Raw genomic sequence first — 13,456 nt, 5'->3', positions numbered from 1 at the left:
ATTTTTCATATTCGTAACATCTATCAATGGCATACATTTTTTTTGTTGCTCCTGGACTTCGTTCAAGCATTGTAGACACGTTTGCTAAACGCTTGCATCTGTCGTTTTCATGATAGTTTCGTTTTCTAAATATTTTTCCTTTGCTGTGGCCCTTCATTATGTAAAGACTGCATCCGTTTAGCTGGTGCATTAGATTAGTTTTGTTACGTGCATGAGCTTCTCTTTAGACTTGTTGAATACTTTATTTAATAGTTCGTCTAAGTGGCCGCATTGCGCCCATGATCTCAAAGCGACGATGGGAAGCTTGCTTTTTATTATTGTTAATCTGATTTTCTCGAAATCGCCATTGCCTTCAAAACCGAACCTTTGAATCAATTTCTGTTAGCCTCCTGGCCATTCTGGCCTCATGCCAGACATGCTATTTTTTGGCATTACTTTCACCTACTCGTGATAGTGGAAGATGAAGCAAATGCCTCCGAACTCAATTTTGTCAAGTGGTGTCATTTCACCACGCGTAATCGAATTCCCGTTCTTGATATCTAATTTAGAAAAATAGTGCATCTTTTACTTGTGGTTTTACATACAATTTTAACCATGAAAAGTCATCTATTCTTTTTAAACACGCCATGCCGATGAAGTCCAAATTACATGTAAAGAGCCATTAATGTTTGTTGATTGATTGGTCATTGGGAACGATCGATTTGGTGATCTGTGTCGTAGGTTGGAGTTTTGAAGACATCGTTTTCGTCGTTATAAAGGCCTGAAAGTGCTTATACTGTCGAGTAACGAGGCTGGCGATCGTACCGAGTGTCGAAATATAGCGACTATACGTTTTATATTTGTAAGCATGCAGCAATTCTCACGCCTAATTTGTTTCTGCCAAATGTAAGCTTACTTTTATGTTATTAGTACTATCTGGCTGGAGGATATACATTCATATTTATGCTGGTAAAGTTCCGGCATGCAACTTTTTGTACTTAACTAATGTCATTCATCCGCTTGATGGTTGCTGTGAGAGCTCATTTTAGTTCTACGGTGTCATGTCGAATGAATTTTATGATTTACATTTCATACCAACCACTTAAAGATTATATCGTGTGAGATTTTTAACATTAGTTTCTCCTGAACAGCACAACATGTATTGCCCAATGCTTTTAGAATAATTTTTTAAAATTGTATTTTACATGGCGCTGCCACGATGCTTCCCTTCCCGATAACTTACATTTTTCATAGTAGAAGACCCGCCTTGGCTTTTTTTTCAATTATCTTCTACCTTCATTTTTTGATGCTTCTATAGAACCAAACGTTTAAGATAAAATAAAAAAGGGAATTTGATACTCGCAGAAAAGGTTCTAGGTTTAATTAATATTCCTAAAAGATACCATTCCGGCCTACAAAATTGAAGCTTAGGTAGAAGTCGATTATATGGAACAAATTTAATTGTCCAAGAGTTTAGAACCAAAGAAAAAGCCATGAAATTCGACGACACAGGTTCGTCTTGGCAAGTTTTTTTTTTAATTCTTAATTTATTCACGATTCAGTCAATGGAGTGATTTTAAATTTCATTTTTAATTTGAAATGATGTGTGTACAATTGTCATTTCGTGGGTAACACAGGCCACATCAATCATAATTCTTCTGCATCGCTCTAGATCTAGGATAGAAAAATTCGATGCTTGCTCGTGAACGGAGGTGAAGGAATTGATCTCATTGTGTGCCGTGTTTAGTTAGAAAATTAGCCTCTTCAGTATTTTAATGCGAGGATAACTAAATGTGCACCTTGCTGATTGATTTAGTTAAAAGTTATTCCCTATGGGCATGAGTGCTGTTCTTGGGTGGTTTTGTTTCAGAGTGACGCGCGCCTAAAGTACAGAAAACGAACGGTTGTATTTCCTTTATTAACAATTGAACGGTGAAAAAGAACTTAGACTGTTATCATGTTGGGTAGTTGCAGCGAAGCCCCGCTTTCTTTCCTTGCACAATATCTTTGAGGTGTCGAACACATTTCAATTGAAGCGTATTATAAAATTCTGTTTCTGTGTTCGAGAATAACGACAGCCTCGGCACAACTGGAACTCGGTGTCGCAATTGCCGACCTCTGGGGCCATACTTTCAAAACTCGATAAGTGAACGTAAGTACTTACGCTCTTAGTTCTTGTCTATGATTGGTGGATTTTGTTTGATAGTCCGTCAATGATTGGCTCATGAACTTACGATCTCTCAACCTTTTTTTTTTTTTGAAATTATAGGCCCTGTTCAGTGGGTTGTTGCTGATGGTGCGCCTAGAAAGGCTGGTCGAGAGTGCTGGAAAAGGGCGGTAATTACTCCAGCCGCACGTAAATAGCAAGGGACTCTGGTGTCATGTGCGTGGCTGTGATGAGATCGTGCTACTGCTCACGGAGAGAACTTAATACCACTTAAATAAAATTAATGAATGTGATAAAAAAAACAAATGCTATTGGTTCGAGACTAGGCATCGATATCAGCCGTCTGAACTGAGAGATTTGTCAAACTTATTCGAGGTATTGAGCTGTCATCACAGATGTTAAAAGTTTAACAGCGCTCTCGGAGTTTTAATTCGATGCGATGACTATTACTGAATACGAAGTTTTCGACATGAGCTCACTTCCATTGTTTTGACGTTTTTACAAAAAAGTTTTTAGGGGAACATTTTTTATTGTATGTGTGGACATTGATTAGCTGCACTGGTTGCTGCATCATGAATATTTCACGCGTTATTTTAACGCTTCAACGATGTAATACCTACTACCGGTTAGCCATATTCATTGATCCACCAGCTTTTGTGAGGATTAAATTTTTTGCGAATTCACGATTGCTGTGATTACTATTGGAAGAGATTATTGATACAGTTCTTTTATTGAAACCCCGAAGTCCTTTTCGGTGTAAGGTAGGAAATATTTCTTTTACATTTTTGGTTCAACCAATCAAGGGATATAATTTAGGTCGTGATATACTCGACTTTCATCCTGGTACCGCAAGATTGACAATTTGACGATATTCTAAAACAATGCCACTGGCTCCCTGTTCAGTGTTATGCAATCAATTTTCCCTAATTATTCACTATGAAAGCCGCGTTTAATTTTAAAATATGAAAAATGTTGAATATTTCTTGAAATTGGTTCAAACCTGTTATGATGAATGGACACAGTTTTTATTGATAAATGTTCGTAAGTTAAGGATGTAAGTTGAATGTGTTGGTGCTAAGCCCTAATACATGTTCAGTGTTGACCACCCCACAAAATTTCAATGTAAAAATTTACTCATTTGTACAGATTGTAAATAAATTGTCATTTTTATGTGTAGTTCCGTTATAATCATTCATGGTTGCACATGTTGATTGGAAATTATTAAAATGGTTACATTAGCATTCAGTTCTCAAAAACATTGATAATTGTTGAGCTAACAGAAATCGCGAGTTTGATAACAAATACGTCGTGTAGTTAATGCATGGTATCGTTTTGAATGTGAATGCTTACCAGGCAGATACAGTGGTATTACTTGGAAACAAAGAACTTTGTAAACCACTTACGAAAGGTTTTTGGCCATTTTTTAACGGCAAGCGATATCTTAAGATTTTCTCGACTTTTTCAGAAAATGTCCTGGAATTTTTTGTAAAATTCCAGGGTAATTTCCAAAGTCTGCATAAATAATTCCGATATTCGATGCGAAATAACGGGCTTGAAAATACTTGCGAGTACCTGTCATATATTACAATTATTTGTTAAAATTGATTTCAAAATGAAAATAGGAAGAACTAACAATGCATCAAAAATCTTCGCAGTTTCTAATACATTTTCAGCTCATAATGAGCAACATTCCTGTAAGGAGAAAAGTAGAAAAAGGCAACCAAAAGCGAAAATTTTACTAGCTTCTACTATAAATTATAACAGCCTGCCGCTATCTCGAGATTAGCGGCATGTTTTTTGACACCTAAAAGGAAAACCAATTTTCAAATGAATGCGATGGCAGAAGTTATACTCTAGAAATTTTTACGGTCTTCATACAGAATGAACCAAAGCCAAACAAAATCGCGATCCCGTAACAAAATTTGTTAAAAAATACGCTGCTTAGTGTGGAGAAAGTTACAAAAAAAAGAGTACTTGTTTTCTGAAAATTCTCAGATGGAACAGGAGTTCCAAAAAATGCAAACAAATGCAAGGCAAGCAAATGAATAAAATAGTTTCAATGCAATTAACGACGCTAAAATCCCGGAGCAAAGCGGTCAAATAGGAAGATTTCAATCATAATATTAATATAGTAATAGCGGTTTCAGCGTTTCTTAGGCCGTAGGCCTGTCGCCGATTCTTAACATCGCAGAATATTCACAGCTTGTTGAGGTTTCGAACGCGCAACTCACTGCTTCATTTTGCTTAACCGCTCGGCCTCCTTGCCGGTTCTGAGCAGAAACTGGCGCACAGAGCTGGGATCGAACCCGCACCTCTCTGCTCAAATATTGGTACTCTGAACTTTAACCACTGGGCCTGTAGCAGTCGAGGCGAAGAGAGCTTCGTAACAACGATACCTACAACAGCATAAAATGTGACAAACCTTCACGAAGATGAATAGGCTAATGGAATACATCCATACAAATCAAAAGATGCAGTTTCTCTCTGAAGTGCAATTAAAAGAAGAGAGCAAAGACCAATCGACCAGCTAAATGAATGAAAGCGAAATAAATAACTTTTTTGGGAAGCGTATATAAGTTCATAAAGAATTGTAAAGATGAAAAGTCATAATCTAACAGTAATGCAGAAAAAGATTCAAAATACCCGTGAGTGATAACTACTGGCTGTAGCACTAACAATTCTAATTGCAGCAACGACAGCGTGAGCAACGATATCAACTCAACCAGTGGACTGCACCAACGAGGAACATGAGATTCTCATCATTTATTATACTGACAATATACAAGCTATAATAATTAGAAACTGTTCTGTAATTTCAAGTTGAGAACTCATGAAAGTCAGCTTTCAAATAAAACATAAGTATCTAGATAACTAAAATAATTATTTCAAGAAAAATTATGGGGAGCAATCGTTAGAAAACATTGACTGAAACTAAATTTTTTATTTTTAAATCAACAACACATTTTGCGTTTATACAACGGTATGTAGAGTAAATAAAAAAATTAAGAAAAAAATAGCTAAGCAAATATTTACAGAATGATTCTCCCCGAATAAGCTGATTAGATTAATAGAATAATAATCAAGTAAGTAGTCAAGAGAGCTAAATCTAAAATCTGAAGGCGAGATTCAAGCGTCAAGACTAATTATTCTAGCTCACAACCAATTCATTGAAAGCACAAAGCATAACAATCTTCAAATTCACAAATCTCCTTAGCAAGCTAACTTTGAAGTTTCTAAAAAATTCCATTAAAAATTCAATAAATTTATCTGCAGATAAATACAGTCGTTGTATAGCCAATTTTTGTCATGACTTGCAAACCAGCCACAGCTTCCTGCAACACAGCTGACAGTGGAAATTAATCAAAACTGTGATCAGGAAAAAACTCCGAAATTCCAAGGACTGCAGGTACCAGAAAATCAACTATTATCTCAATTTTAGTAACAAAATTTAATCACTCTGTAATGGATCAGCAATAACAAGAAGCGTTTCTAACAACAAGAGAAGCTGTTGCTGCATTTAACCAGTTTCGTGTACAAGCTAACAATATCAACAACAATATCACAAATATCATCACCGTCGTCAACAACAGTATTAATAATCAACAATCCTCCCATACGAGTATAAGACAAATCGATACTAGAAGTTGTGAGCTTCAAATTTCATCAATGCCTATAACAGAATAAATCTTATTGGTGGGCTCATGACCAAGTTCAGCGCAATACATAAATAAATAGTGATGAGTTACTATACCATGCATATTAGGAATTAATAAAGTTTTCGTTGATACGTTTTCCTCTAAATATTTTACGACTTAAGTCATTTTAAATATGATTCTAAACGGTCAAGAAAGGTATTCATGATAACGATGAATCTTTCATCACAATCACGCACAGCATCAATGAGAACAGCTTAGCAGAAACATATTGCAGAAGCCAAACTGGCACAATTATTACTAATATTTATATTCTTTTCTGCTCTTGACCGCACTTTCTATACTTTCTTTACTGTATGGAGAGTTTTCTCCATTACTATTAAAACTAATTACGGAACCAAAACATCGAAGATAGGTAAACATAACAGTTTATGTCATTCAAACAAACGCAGGGTGATCACAATATGGAGTAATTATTTTCAGGAGTAATTATTTTCAAGAAGTATTGTGATGGCCCTGAAGTCACAATGAATAAATCATTTATCAGGCTTTTTCTTATAAACCAGAATCATGAACGATCGGACTCTGAAATGTTACAGGAAAGACTTCAGTTTTTATTTTACTTCAATATTGTTCAACAATAACAAAGGCTAACAATAACACGTAAGAGATAAGGTAAGATCTTCGTGTTTCTTGAATTCACACCCACAACAGATGCGGAAGACCTAAATTGACATAGTGTTTCTACTTATATTTTATGGCCAAGTAAAACACTCTTTATGAAGAGGTGATCTGCAAAAGAACGCCTCAATACTTTGGACGTCATCAATTCGTTGCTGCATGAATGAACCTGTGGTGCTACTTCGCAGAATTATGGGTGAAATATTTATTGTAAAATTTGCGTCTTCACTTGAATGATGTGTCATATTAGTGAAATGAAGGCAAAATATTTTCATTAAAGAAAAATACAATACATTACCTGAAACTTTTAGTATCAGAGACTAGTATATCGCATGCCATGGAATATCTTCACGTGAGCAAATGAAAGCAAATAATTTCATGCTTTTCGATCTAAATGGAAACATCAGGAATTTTCCTAGAAAAAAAATATGTAAGCGAGTTCATTGCCACTCAGGCTCCTCGCTGTAGAGGCGGTTCACGTTGTCTCTGAGTAGCTGGACTTGCTCTGAACGCAGACTGGCTATGGTGACTTGTTTACGCAGAAACTCCGACACCATTTCTTTGCTTAGACCAAACGCGTGCATGTTGCAGGTGAACGTCCTGAAAGCAATATTGATTCACCAAAAGAATACTCCATAATTTCACATAAATAATAAACTAGCAAATCAGTAATAGATAGGATAAATTCATATCCAATCATTTGAAAATTAATTGCATGGCATCCATAAATCGAAATTTCTCTCAATAATCAGACTTGATTTATTGAAGAAAGAAGGCAGGAAAATCAATAGTTTAAAGTTCAAGAACCTTAATCGTGTTTGGCAACCCAGTCTTGCATCAAACTTGATCGTGTTACTTGTGTAGCTTTATAGTTCAAAAACACTTACCCAAGCTGTCCAAAAGTGATGTTTTCCTGGTAGTGAAGCTCATCCTTGACTGCCTGGTCCTTAGATCCCGCCTCGAGCTCCTGTCTCGTGGCGACGGGGCGCAAAGTTCGTTCGCATTGAAGGGCGTCGAAAAAAGCTGCGTTCCAGAATCGCAGCGACGACCAGATCGGCTGATGTCGAAGGTGCATGTACAGGAACTCTTTGGTCCGAACTTCGCTATTTGGGCTTTTCTCTGCGAAATGGTAAACAGATAGCACAATGTTTCCAAAGCTGGTGGGAATTTTAGCTACATGATTTTCCAGCTCGAAATTAAAGCATTATTCCATTGCAAGCAACAAGGGGTACAGTCAGGAAACAAAATAAGTTAAGTCTTCAAGCGTACAGATTAATCTTACACCACAAAATCTCTTGTGTAACAGTTACTCACAATCATGGCTGCTGGTGACATACTTGCTATCATAAATTGGTAGTATCATAGTATTGATGGTATCAAAAATAAATTGGTAGTATCATAAATTCTGCTCGTGGTATATGTGAAGCACATTTTCATCACAGTTAACAGCCACTCACGTTCATGGTAATATGTGAAGCACATGTTCATAAGGCTTTTAGCAGGCGAGAAGTCATCAGCCTCAGCGCACTCGGCTAGCACGACGCTGAAGTGCTGCACCAGCGCCAGGAAGCTCGCGTCACACACGCACCGGCAGCAGCGCTTGCCATTGATGCATCTCGCGAACCACAGTCGGCCGCTGTCAGTCTGCACGCAATGACTGAATCTTAATTTATTCCATTGAATAATTCTAAAGCTAAAATTATATGGGTTACTTCATAGAAAAAATTGTTATCAATATGCAAGCAGTGACTCAATCATGAAATCAAATTTTTTGTTAAAAGATTATCGAACAACACTTAGAGAATCTCTGAAAATTTTGTTTCGTCACTTAGTAATCTGCACTTAGTAAACCAATTATTTGGTAACCACGCCAGATGCAATTAATTTCGTTATCTAGTGAACAAAAACCTATGCGATTGATAAGTTCACTGTAAAATTTCTGTCCGATCATACCTTAGCAACGTCAGCAAAAGCCGCTTTTTGCACGGCGCTGATGTCATCGGGGGCCTTGAAGATGCACTCGACGAAGCTGCGCATGAAGTCGCGTGGGTTGTTGGGGTCGTCTTGCTGGCTATCGTATGAAAGGCTAGATGCCCACGACTGCAATGACGTTAATGATCCTGAAACAAATAAACGACTGTCAATTAAACGTAATACGGAAAAATTAAGCAATTGAACCAACAAGTGATACTGATAATATAGCTTGAAACATTGATTTTCAGTTTTGAGGAACAGATTTCGGCTAGAAGAAGAATCATGTAAATAATAACGGTTGGAAGTTTCAAGATAATCAAATAATACTTTAAATCAGTGAAAAAAAAATCCAAGAAATAACTAAACCATAATTTAATATCTTACCGTCCCTTATCCAGAGCTTCTTTCACACTTGGACATCTTAAAAATGTTATAGAACTACCTACCACATGATTCTGAATCGAGTTTTTTGCGACTGTTCCTTATAAATTTCCAACAAAAAATGGCTGCTGTAACTGGACATCTTGAAAAGCAGGCCTTATTCAAAATAATTGTGGACAAGCACTGGCTTAAATTTTAAGTTTATAGTAGTGCACTGGTTTATATTAGTAGTTGAAAAAATTATTTTGTGTACAAACACTGGCATTAATTTTTAGTGGGCAAGAACTGGTTTAAATTGGTAGTGTAGCGACACTGGTTTGGTGTTTTAAATTTTTAGTGCAGAAAATTTATTTAAATTGGTAGTGGGCAAGCACTGGTTTCAAATTTAAATTTTAAAACCATTAGTGAACAAACTCTAGTTTGAATAAGTGGTGTACAAGCTGCTGGTTCGAACTTGAAGAAGAGAATGAATAGCTGGAAAAGGTAGAGGCCAACCACCGATTTAAATTAGTACTTGACAGGCACCGGAGTGACTTATTGGCGGTTACGCACTAATTCGAGATCGGTCCAAAAATATTGGCCAAGCAATCCAGTATCATATATTTGGGCTAGAAATCTAGAATTCATTTTAAAAAAATAAATAAATCATTAACATAGGGCTGGAATTCAATTTGCAAGAAAAGCATTATTATAAATAAAACCGAACTAATTTACTAGAAAGCAGCATGATTAACTTACGAGCAATCGATAACTCACTGTGCTTATACTTGAGTTTATCGTATGGGTCGGGGCCGGTAGCGTGCAGGGAGTGAAGGGAGTTGAAGGAGCGTGACGACACAGAAACGCTCTGACCTTCAGTAGCGCCTGCAGAACAAGCATAAGTCGTACGTCAATATATTCATTAGTTGCTAACATATGTGAAAACTTATTTAGTGATAAATTTAAAAGAAGTTTAATTTAAGCAAAAATTTACCTACTGATATTGAAAACGCTGCAGCTTGATCTCAACACAAATATACTTAAACAAATGTAGGTAGGTTTCTTGATCTCTAAAAAAATCAGTTAATTATATCAATGATGATAATAGCTACAAAAATTATATAGAAGGAATAAATGCATGGAAACGCTTCCAGTATCTATGAATTCATCTATTAGATAAAGCACAAAAGAAACTAAAACATTATTCCATAAATCTAAAAATAGGCTGAAACGACAATCAAATGGCATATTGAAACAAATGTGCAATTTTAGAGAGACAGGTCGTACTGAAGAAAATTATTTCAGTTACCTCGAGAAATACAACAAAAAAACTGTGGAATGTAGACAGGGTTTAGATTAAAAAATTTGTAAGACCCAGTCTCAATTAGTTCATGCATGCTGTTATAGTTATTGAAGCTCTCCTACAGGAACGAGATTGAATCAAAGTTAGATGAAATCTTTCATCTAAATTCGAAGCATCTATTTAGCTGAATGATTTCTAACGATAAATTTTCTACTAATACCTATATTATAGTAACGCATTTCCATAGGTATGCATCAAGACTGGTAATTTTCAGCACACTTCCGTTTCTTCAAAGCATTAGTTAGTGAACATTAGACGAAGAATGTAAGAAATGCAGTTAGTAAAGAACATATTAGACCATGTATAGTTTGCTCAGTACAAGACGCTTGAAGCATTCCCATCTCAAATTATTTTGACTATGCACAGTGTTCCAATTTCTGGGCAGAATCTTGATACCTACATTAGTTAGGACCACATTAAGAAGTACAAAAAATTCATTAGATTAGACATGCACGGAAAATCAAAAATCACCCTTCATATGTTAGTATATCAGTCATTGAAGTGTTGAAACTAATCAATACACCTCAGACCCCCAAAAAACGTTGCTTTGTTGGAAAGAACGTTCTAAACTGACCCTGGAATGTGCCATCGTATGCAGCAGCAACTCTGGTCTTACCAAACTCCCAACACTCCAACTGGTGACAACGACTGTAGTATTTGGAAGTAATGTAATACAAGTAATTCTGTTACATACGCAATATGTACTTAAATCATAAGAGAAATTTCACATTATTTATAGCATCGAGTGTTTGATCTAAGTCATCTAACCATTGGCACCAGTCTAGGGATATCCAGAGTTCTTTAGAAATGAATCAATGACTATCATTTATAACCATCAGAATTAAGTACATATATAATAGCTAGAATCTTATCCGCATCGGCATTAACCTCGAAATGGGAAGGTTTCTGACAGCTAATTCTTTCATAACATTTATCCTATTTGGTGCTCAGTGGAATCAATAAATGTTCATAGATTATACAAAAAATTCTAAAAAATCAATTAGGAATAAATATGGAAATTTAAAAATAGAGGTTGCACTTGAGGAATTTTTAATTAACATTTGAATTAGAGATGGCGTTTGAAAATTCAAGACCTTCACCTTCTCTGTTGGAGTCTTGAGGATCACCTTGAGAGCCTCGCGGGCTGCACGAGTCTTCTACTAAGTCCACTTTAATTGAGCAGTTTGTCTGAGAAAGACGCTTGGCTCCAGCACCAGCGACATCCAAGTCTATTTTCTGGCAGGCAGCTGCAGATGGTTCTCCACTCAAGGTTCGAATCGCTATTGCCTTTAGAAGAATACTTCTTTTTAATACATTTAACAGAATAATCTATTTACCGTTTAGTCTTTTTATTAAAAAAAATCAATTTATTTTATTTATCAATAGTGAGGTAATACTTTGACCTAATATCAGGCAAGTTGACATGAAACACTCCATCATGCCCAATTAATTTATAGCTGGCATAATAATCAATATTGTAATTCTTCCAATACCTTTCAAAAACGAGGCTAATGATAATCACAGCAGCCAGGATATCACTACCGGTAGTCTTGCTCTAATTCAACAAAACTAGCCTTATAGTCCTCAAGCTTGCGCTCCAGAGTGGGGTTGATGGCAGCTCGTATTCTTTCTCCAATGCCAGGCGAGTAAGGGGGAGTGTTAGACGGCAGAGTTGATGACTGGTCTGACACAGGGTCAGGTGCAATTAGGTCCTCTAAAGCAGGACCCAATTCTTGCAAGTTTTCCTGAAGGTTTTCCAACTTAAACTTGCCCTGAAATTAATAACATGAATGTAATAAGATACCTAAATCACAGCAGAAAAACAACACACATTTGCCTGAACCTCAGCTCAGCAATATCAATAAAGGAATAATTATTCTTACTTAACACACATCCCCAACATTAATATTACCCAATTATACATCTTTTTCATTTTCACAATATATAACTGCACACAATTTACCTTTAGCTTTGTTATGGTGGTTTCAGGACTGCTAGGAGGGTCCATCTCACCCCTATTGGCCCATGCACCCTCCACCCATTCCCTGGTTGCTAGACTTTGGGCTTGCTCAGGGGGAGTTGGAGGAAGTCTTGGGGGAGCATCAGGAGGATTGGACAACAGGCTTAGTCTGGAAGATAGGAGTCATTAATTAATTATTTGGTGCTGAATGTATAGCAGCCTATTAAATTGACATAATTGTAATACCTCACAATAAAATCACTTATTTTCAATACCAGTCATGAAGTTAAAGGGAGTATATCAAACATGAATCCTTTTACATAGTTTCTATTTAAACAGCAATATTCATGTAAATATTTTGAATGGTCACTTCAAATTTACTTCACCAGCACTTTCGCCAATTTAAATACATTAAAATTGAATTAAATACCAATGAAAGAGGCAAGCATTTGTAAAAAATTAGTTTAAAGATCTACTGGTAATTTACTTTCATTAATGTTTTATTTACATGAGTAATTAATTATGCAGAAAGAACGCTAAATGATAATTCAATATTATACATAATTTTTGCTATGTGTTTCAACAATTGTCAACAATGAATTAATTATATTTCATATCAACAAGAAATGCAATCTCAAGCAACATACCTATTAGAAATACTAGAAATGAGGTCATTGGAGGAGCTAATGGCTGATCGCAGCTTGGAACGGAAGAAGATGCTGCCACTGCCAATGTTTGCAGCAGCTGAACTTGGAGTGTTTTGTTGAGAGAGGTCTCCTTTTTGCCCAGCATTACTACCTCTCACACCAGCAAAGTTAGCCATTTTCTAATAATGATGCCTAATTATGATTTAATAAACAATCAGAAATGATCTGAGGTACTTTAATCTTGAATTATTTCCAAGATACCTAATTGGAGTTCTTCATGGAGAATTCATGCACAACAATGATAGTTTCATTAAAAGACATTCCTTGGCAAATCCTACACAAAAATTTCTACAGTGAAAATTAAGAAAAATGAAATTTCTTTCAAATTTCTGCCAAACTTCTTTTCCCAATTTCTTCGAAAAAACTAAAAAATGTAACTCAGTACTCACTGCAGTGAGTGACAGAGAGCACATTTTCTCGTCGACAAAAACTCAAGGTCACGGACAGACAGACAGACAGACGGACATGGTGAGCACAATAGTGCATTTTTTCCATAAATGAGAAAATGCGCTAAAAATGGCCTATTTTTGCCAACAATATTTTAAGATCACAATGCAAGTACCGTAAAATGGGGTAACTTAGACTACTTTTATTCTTATAAATGATGCCATT

General features: G+C 36.0%; 1 protein-coding gene across 1 annotated transcript; it reads right to left on the bottom strand.

The window, feature by feature from the left end:
- Positions 1 to 5,464: 5,464 nt before the first annotated feature.
- Positions 5,465 to 13,193, bottom strand: LOC108665787. Its single transcript, XM_018152589.2, has 11 exons — positions 12,785 to 13,193; positions 12,141 to 12,306; positions 11,752 to 11,949; positions 11,278 to 11,464; positions 9,592 to 9,699; positions 9,290 to 9,309; positions 8,839 to 8,857; positions 8,434 to 8,600; positions 7,938 to 8,124; positions 7,368 to 7,599; positions 5,465 to 7,080 (listed from the first exon to the last, which is right to left on the bottom strand). The coding sequence occupies exons 1-11, from the start codon at positions 12,958 to 12,960 to the stop codon at positions 6,921 to 6,923; spliced, it is 1,620 nt and encodes a 539-aa protein (XP_018008078.2). The 5' UTR covers positions 12,961 to 13,193; the 3' UTR covers positions 5,465 to 6,920.
- Between the last annotated feature and the right edge of the window lie 263 nt (positions 13,194 to 13,456).

Source organism: Hyalella azteca, unplaced genomic scaffold (assembly GCF_000764305.2).
Source record: "Hyalella azteca isolate HAZT.00-mixed unplaced genomic scaffold, Hazt_2.0.2 contig7076, whole genome shotgun sequence".
In the NCBI taxonomy this organism is placed as follows: domain Eukaryota; kingdom Metazoa; phylum Arthropoda; class Malacostraca; order Amphipoda; family Hyalellidae; genus Hyalella; species Hyalella azteca.
This window is presented reverse-complemented; position numbering and strand designations above follow the sequence as displayed.

Coding starts and splice junctions, on each gene's coding strand:
- LOC108665787 (XM_018152589.2), bottom strand. CDS start 12,960: ATGGCTAACTTTGCTGGTGTGAGAGGTAGTAATGCTGGGCAAAAAGGA. Junction 11,950..12,140: donor CCACCATAACAAAGCTAAAG/GTAAATTGTGTG, acceptor TATTAATTTCAG/GGCAAGTTTAAGTTGGAAAA. Junction 7,600..7,937: donor CTTCACATATTACCATGAAC/GTGAGTGGCTGT, acceptor ACCATTTCGCAG/AGAAAAGCCCAAATAGCGAA.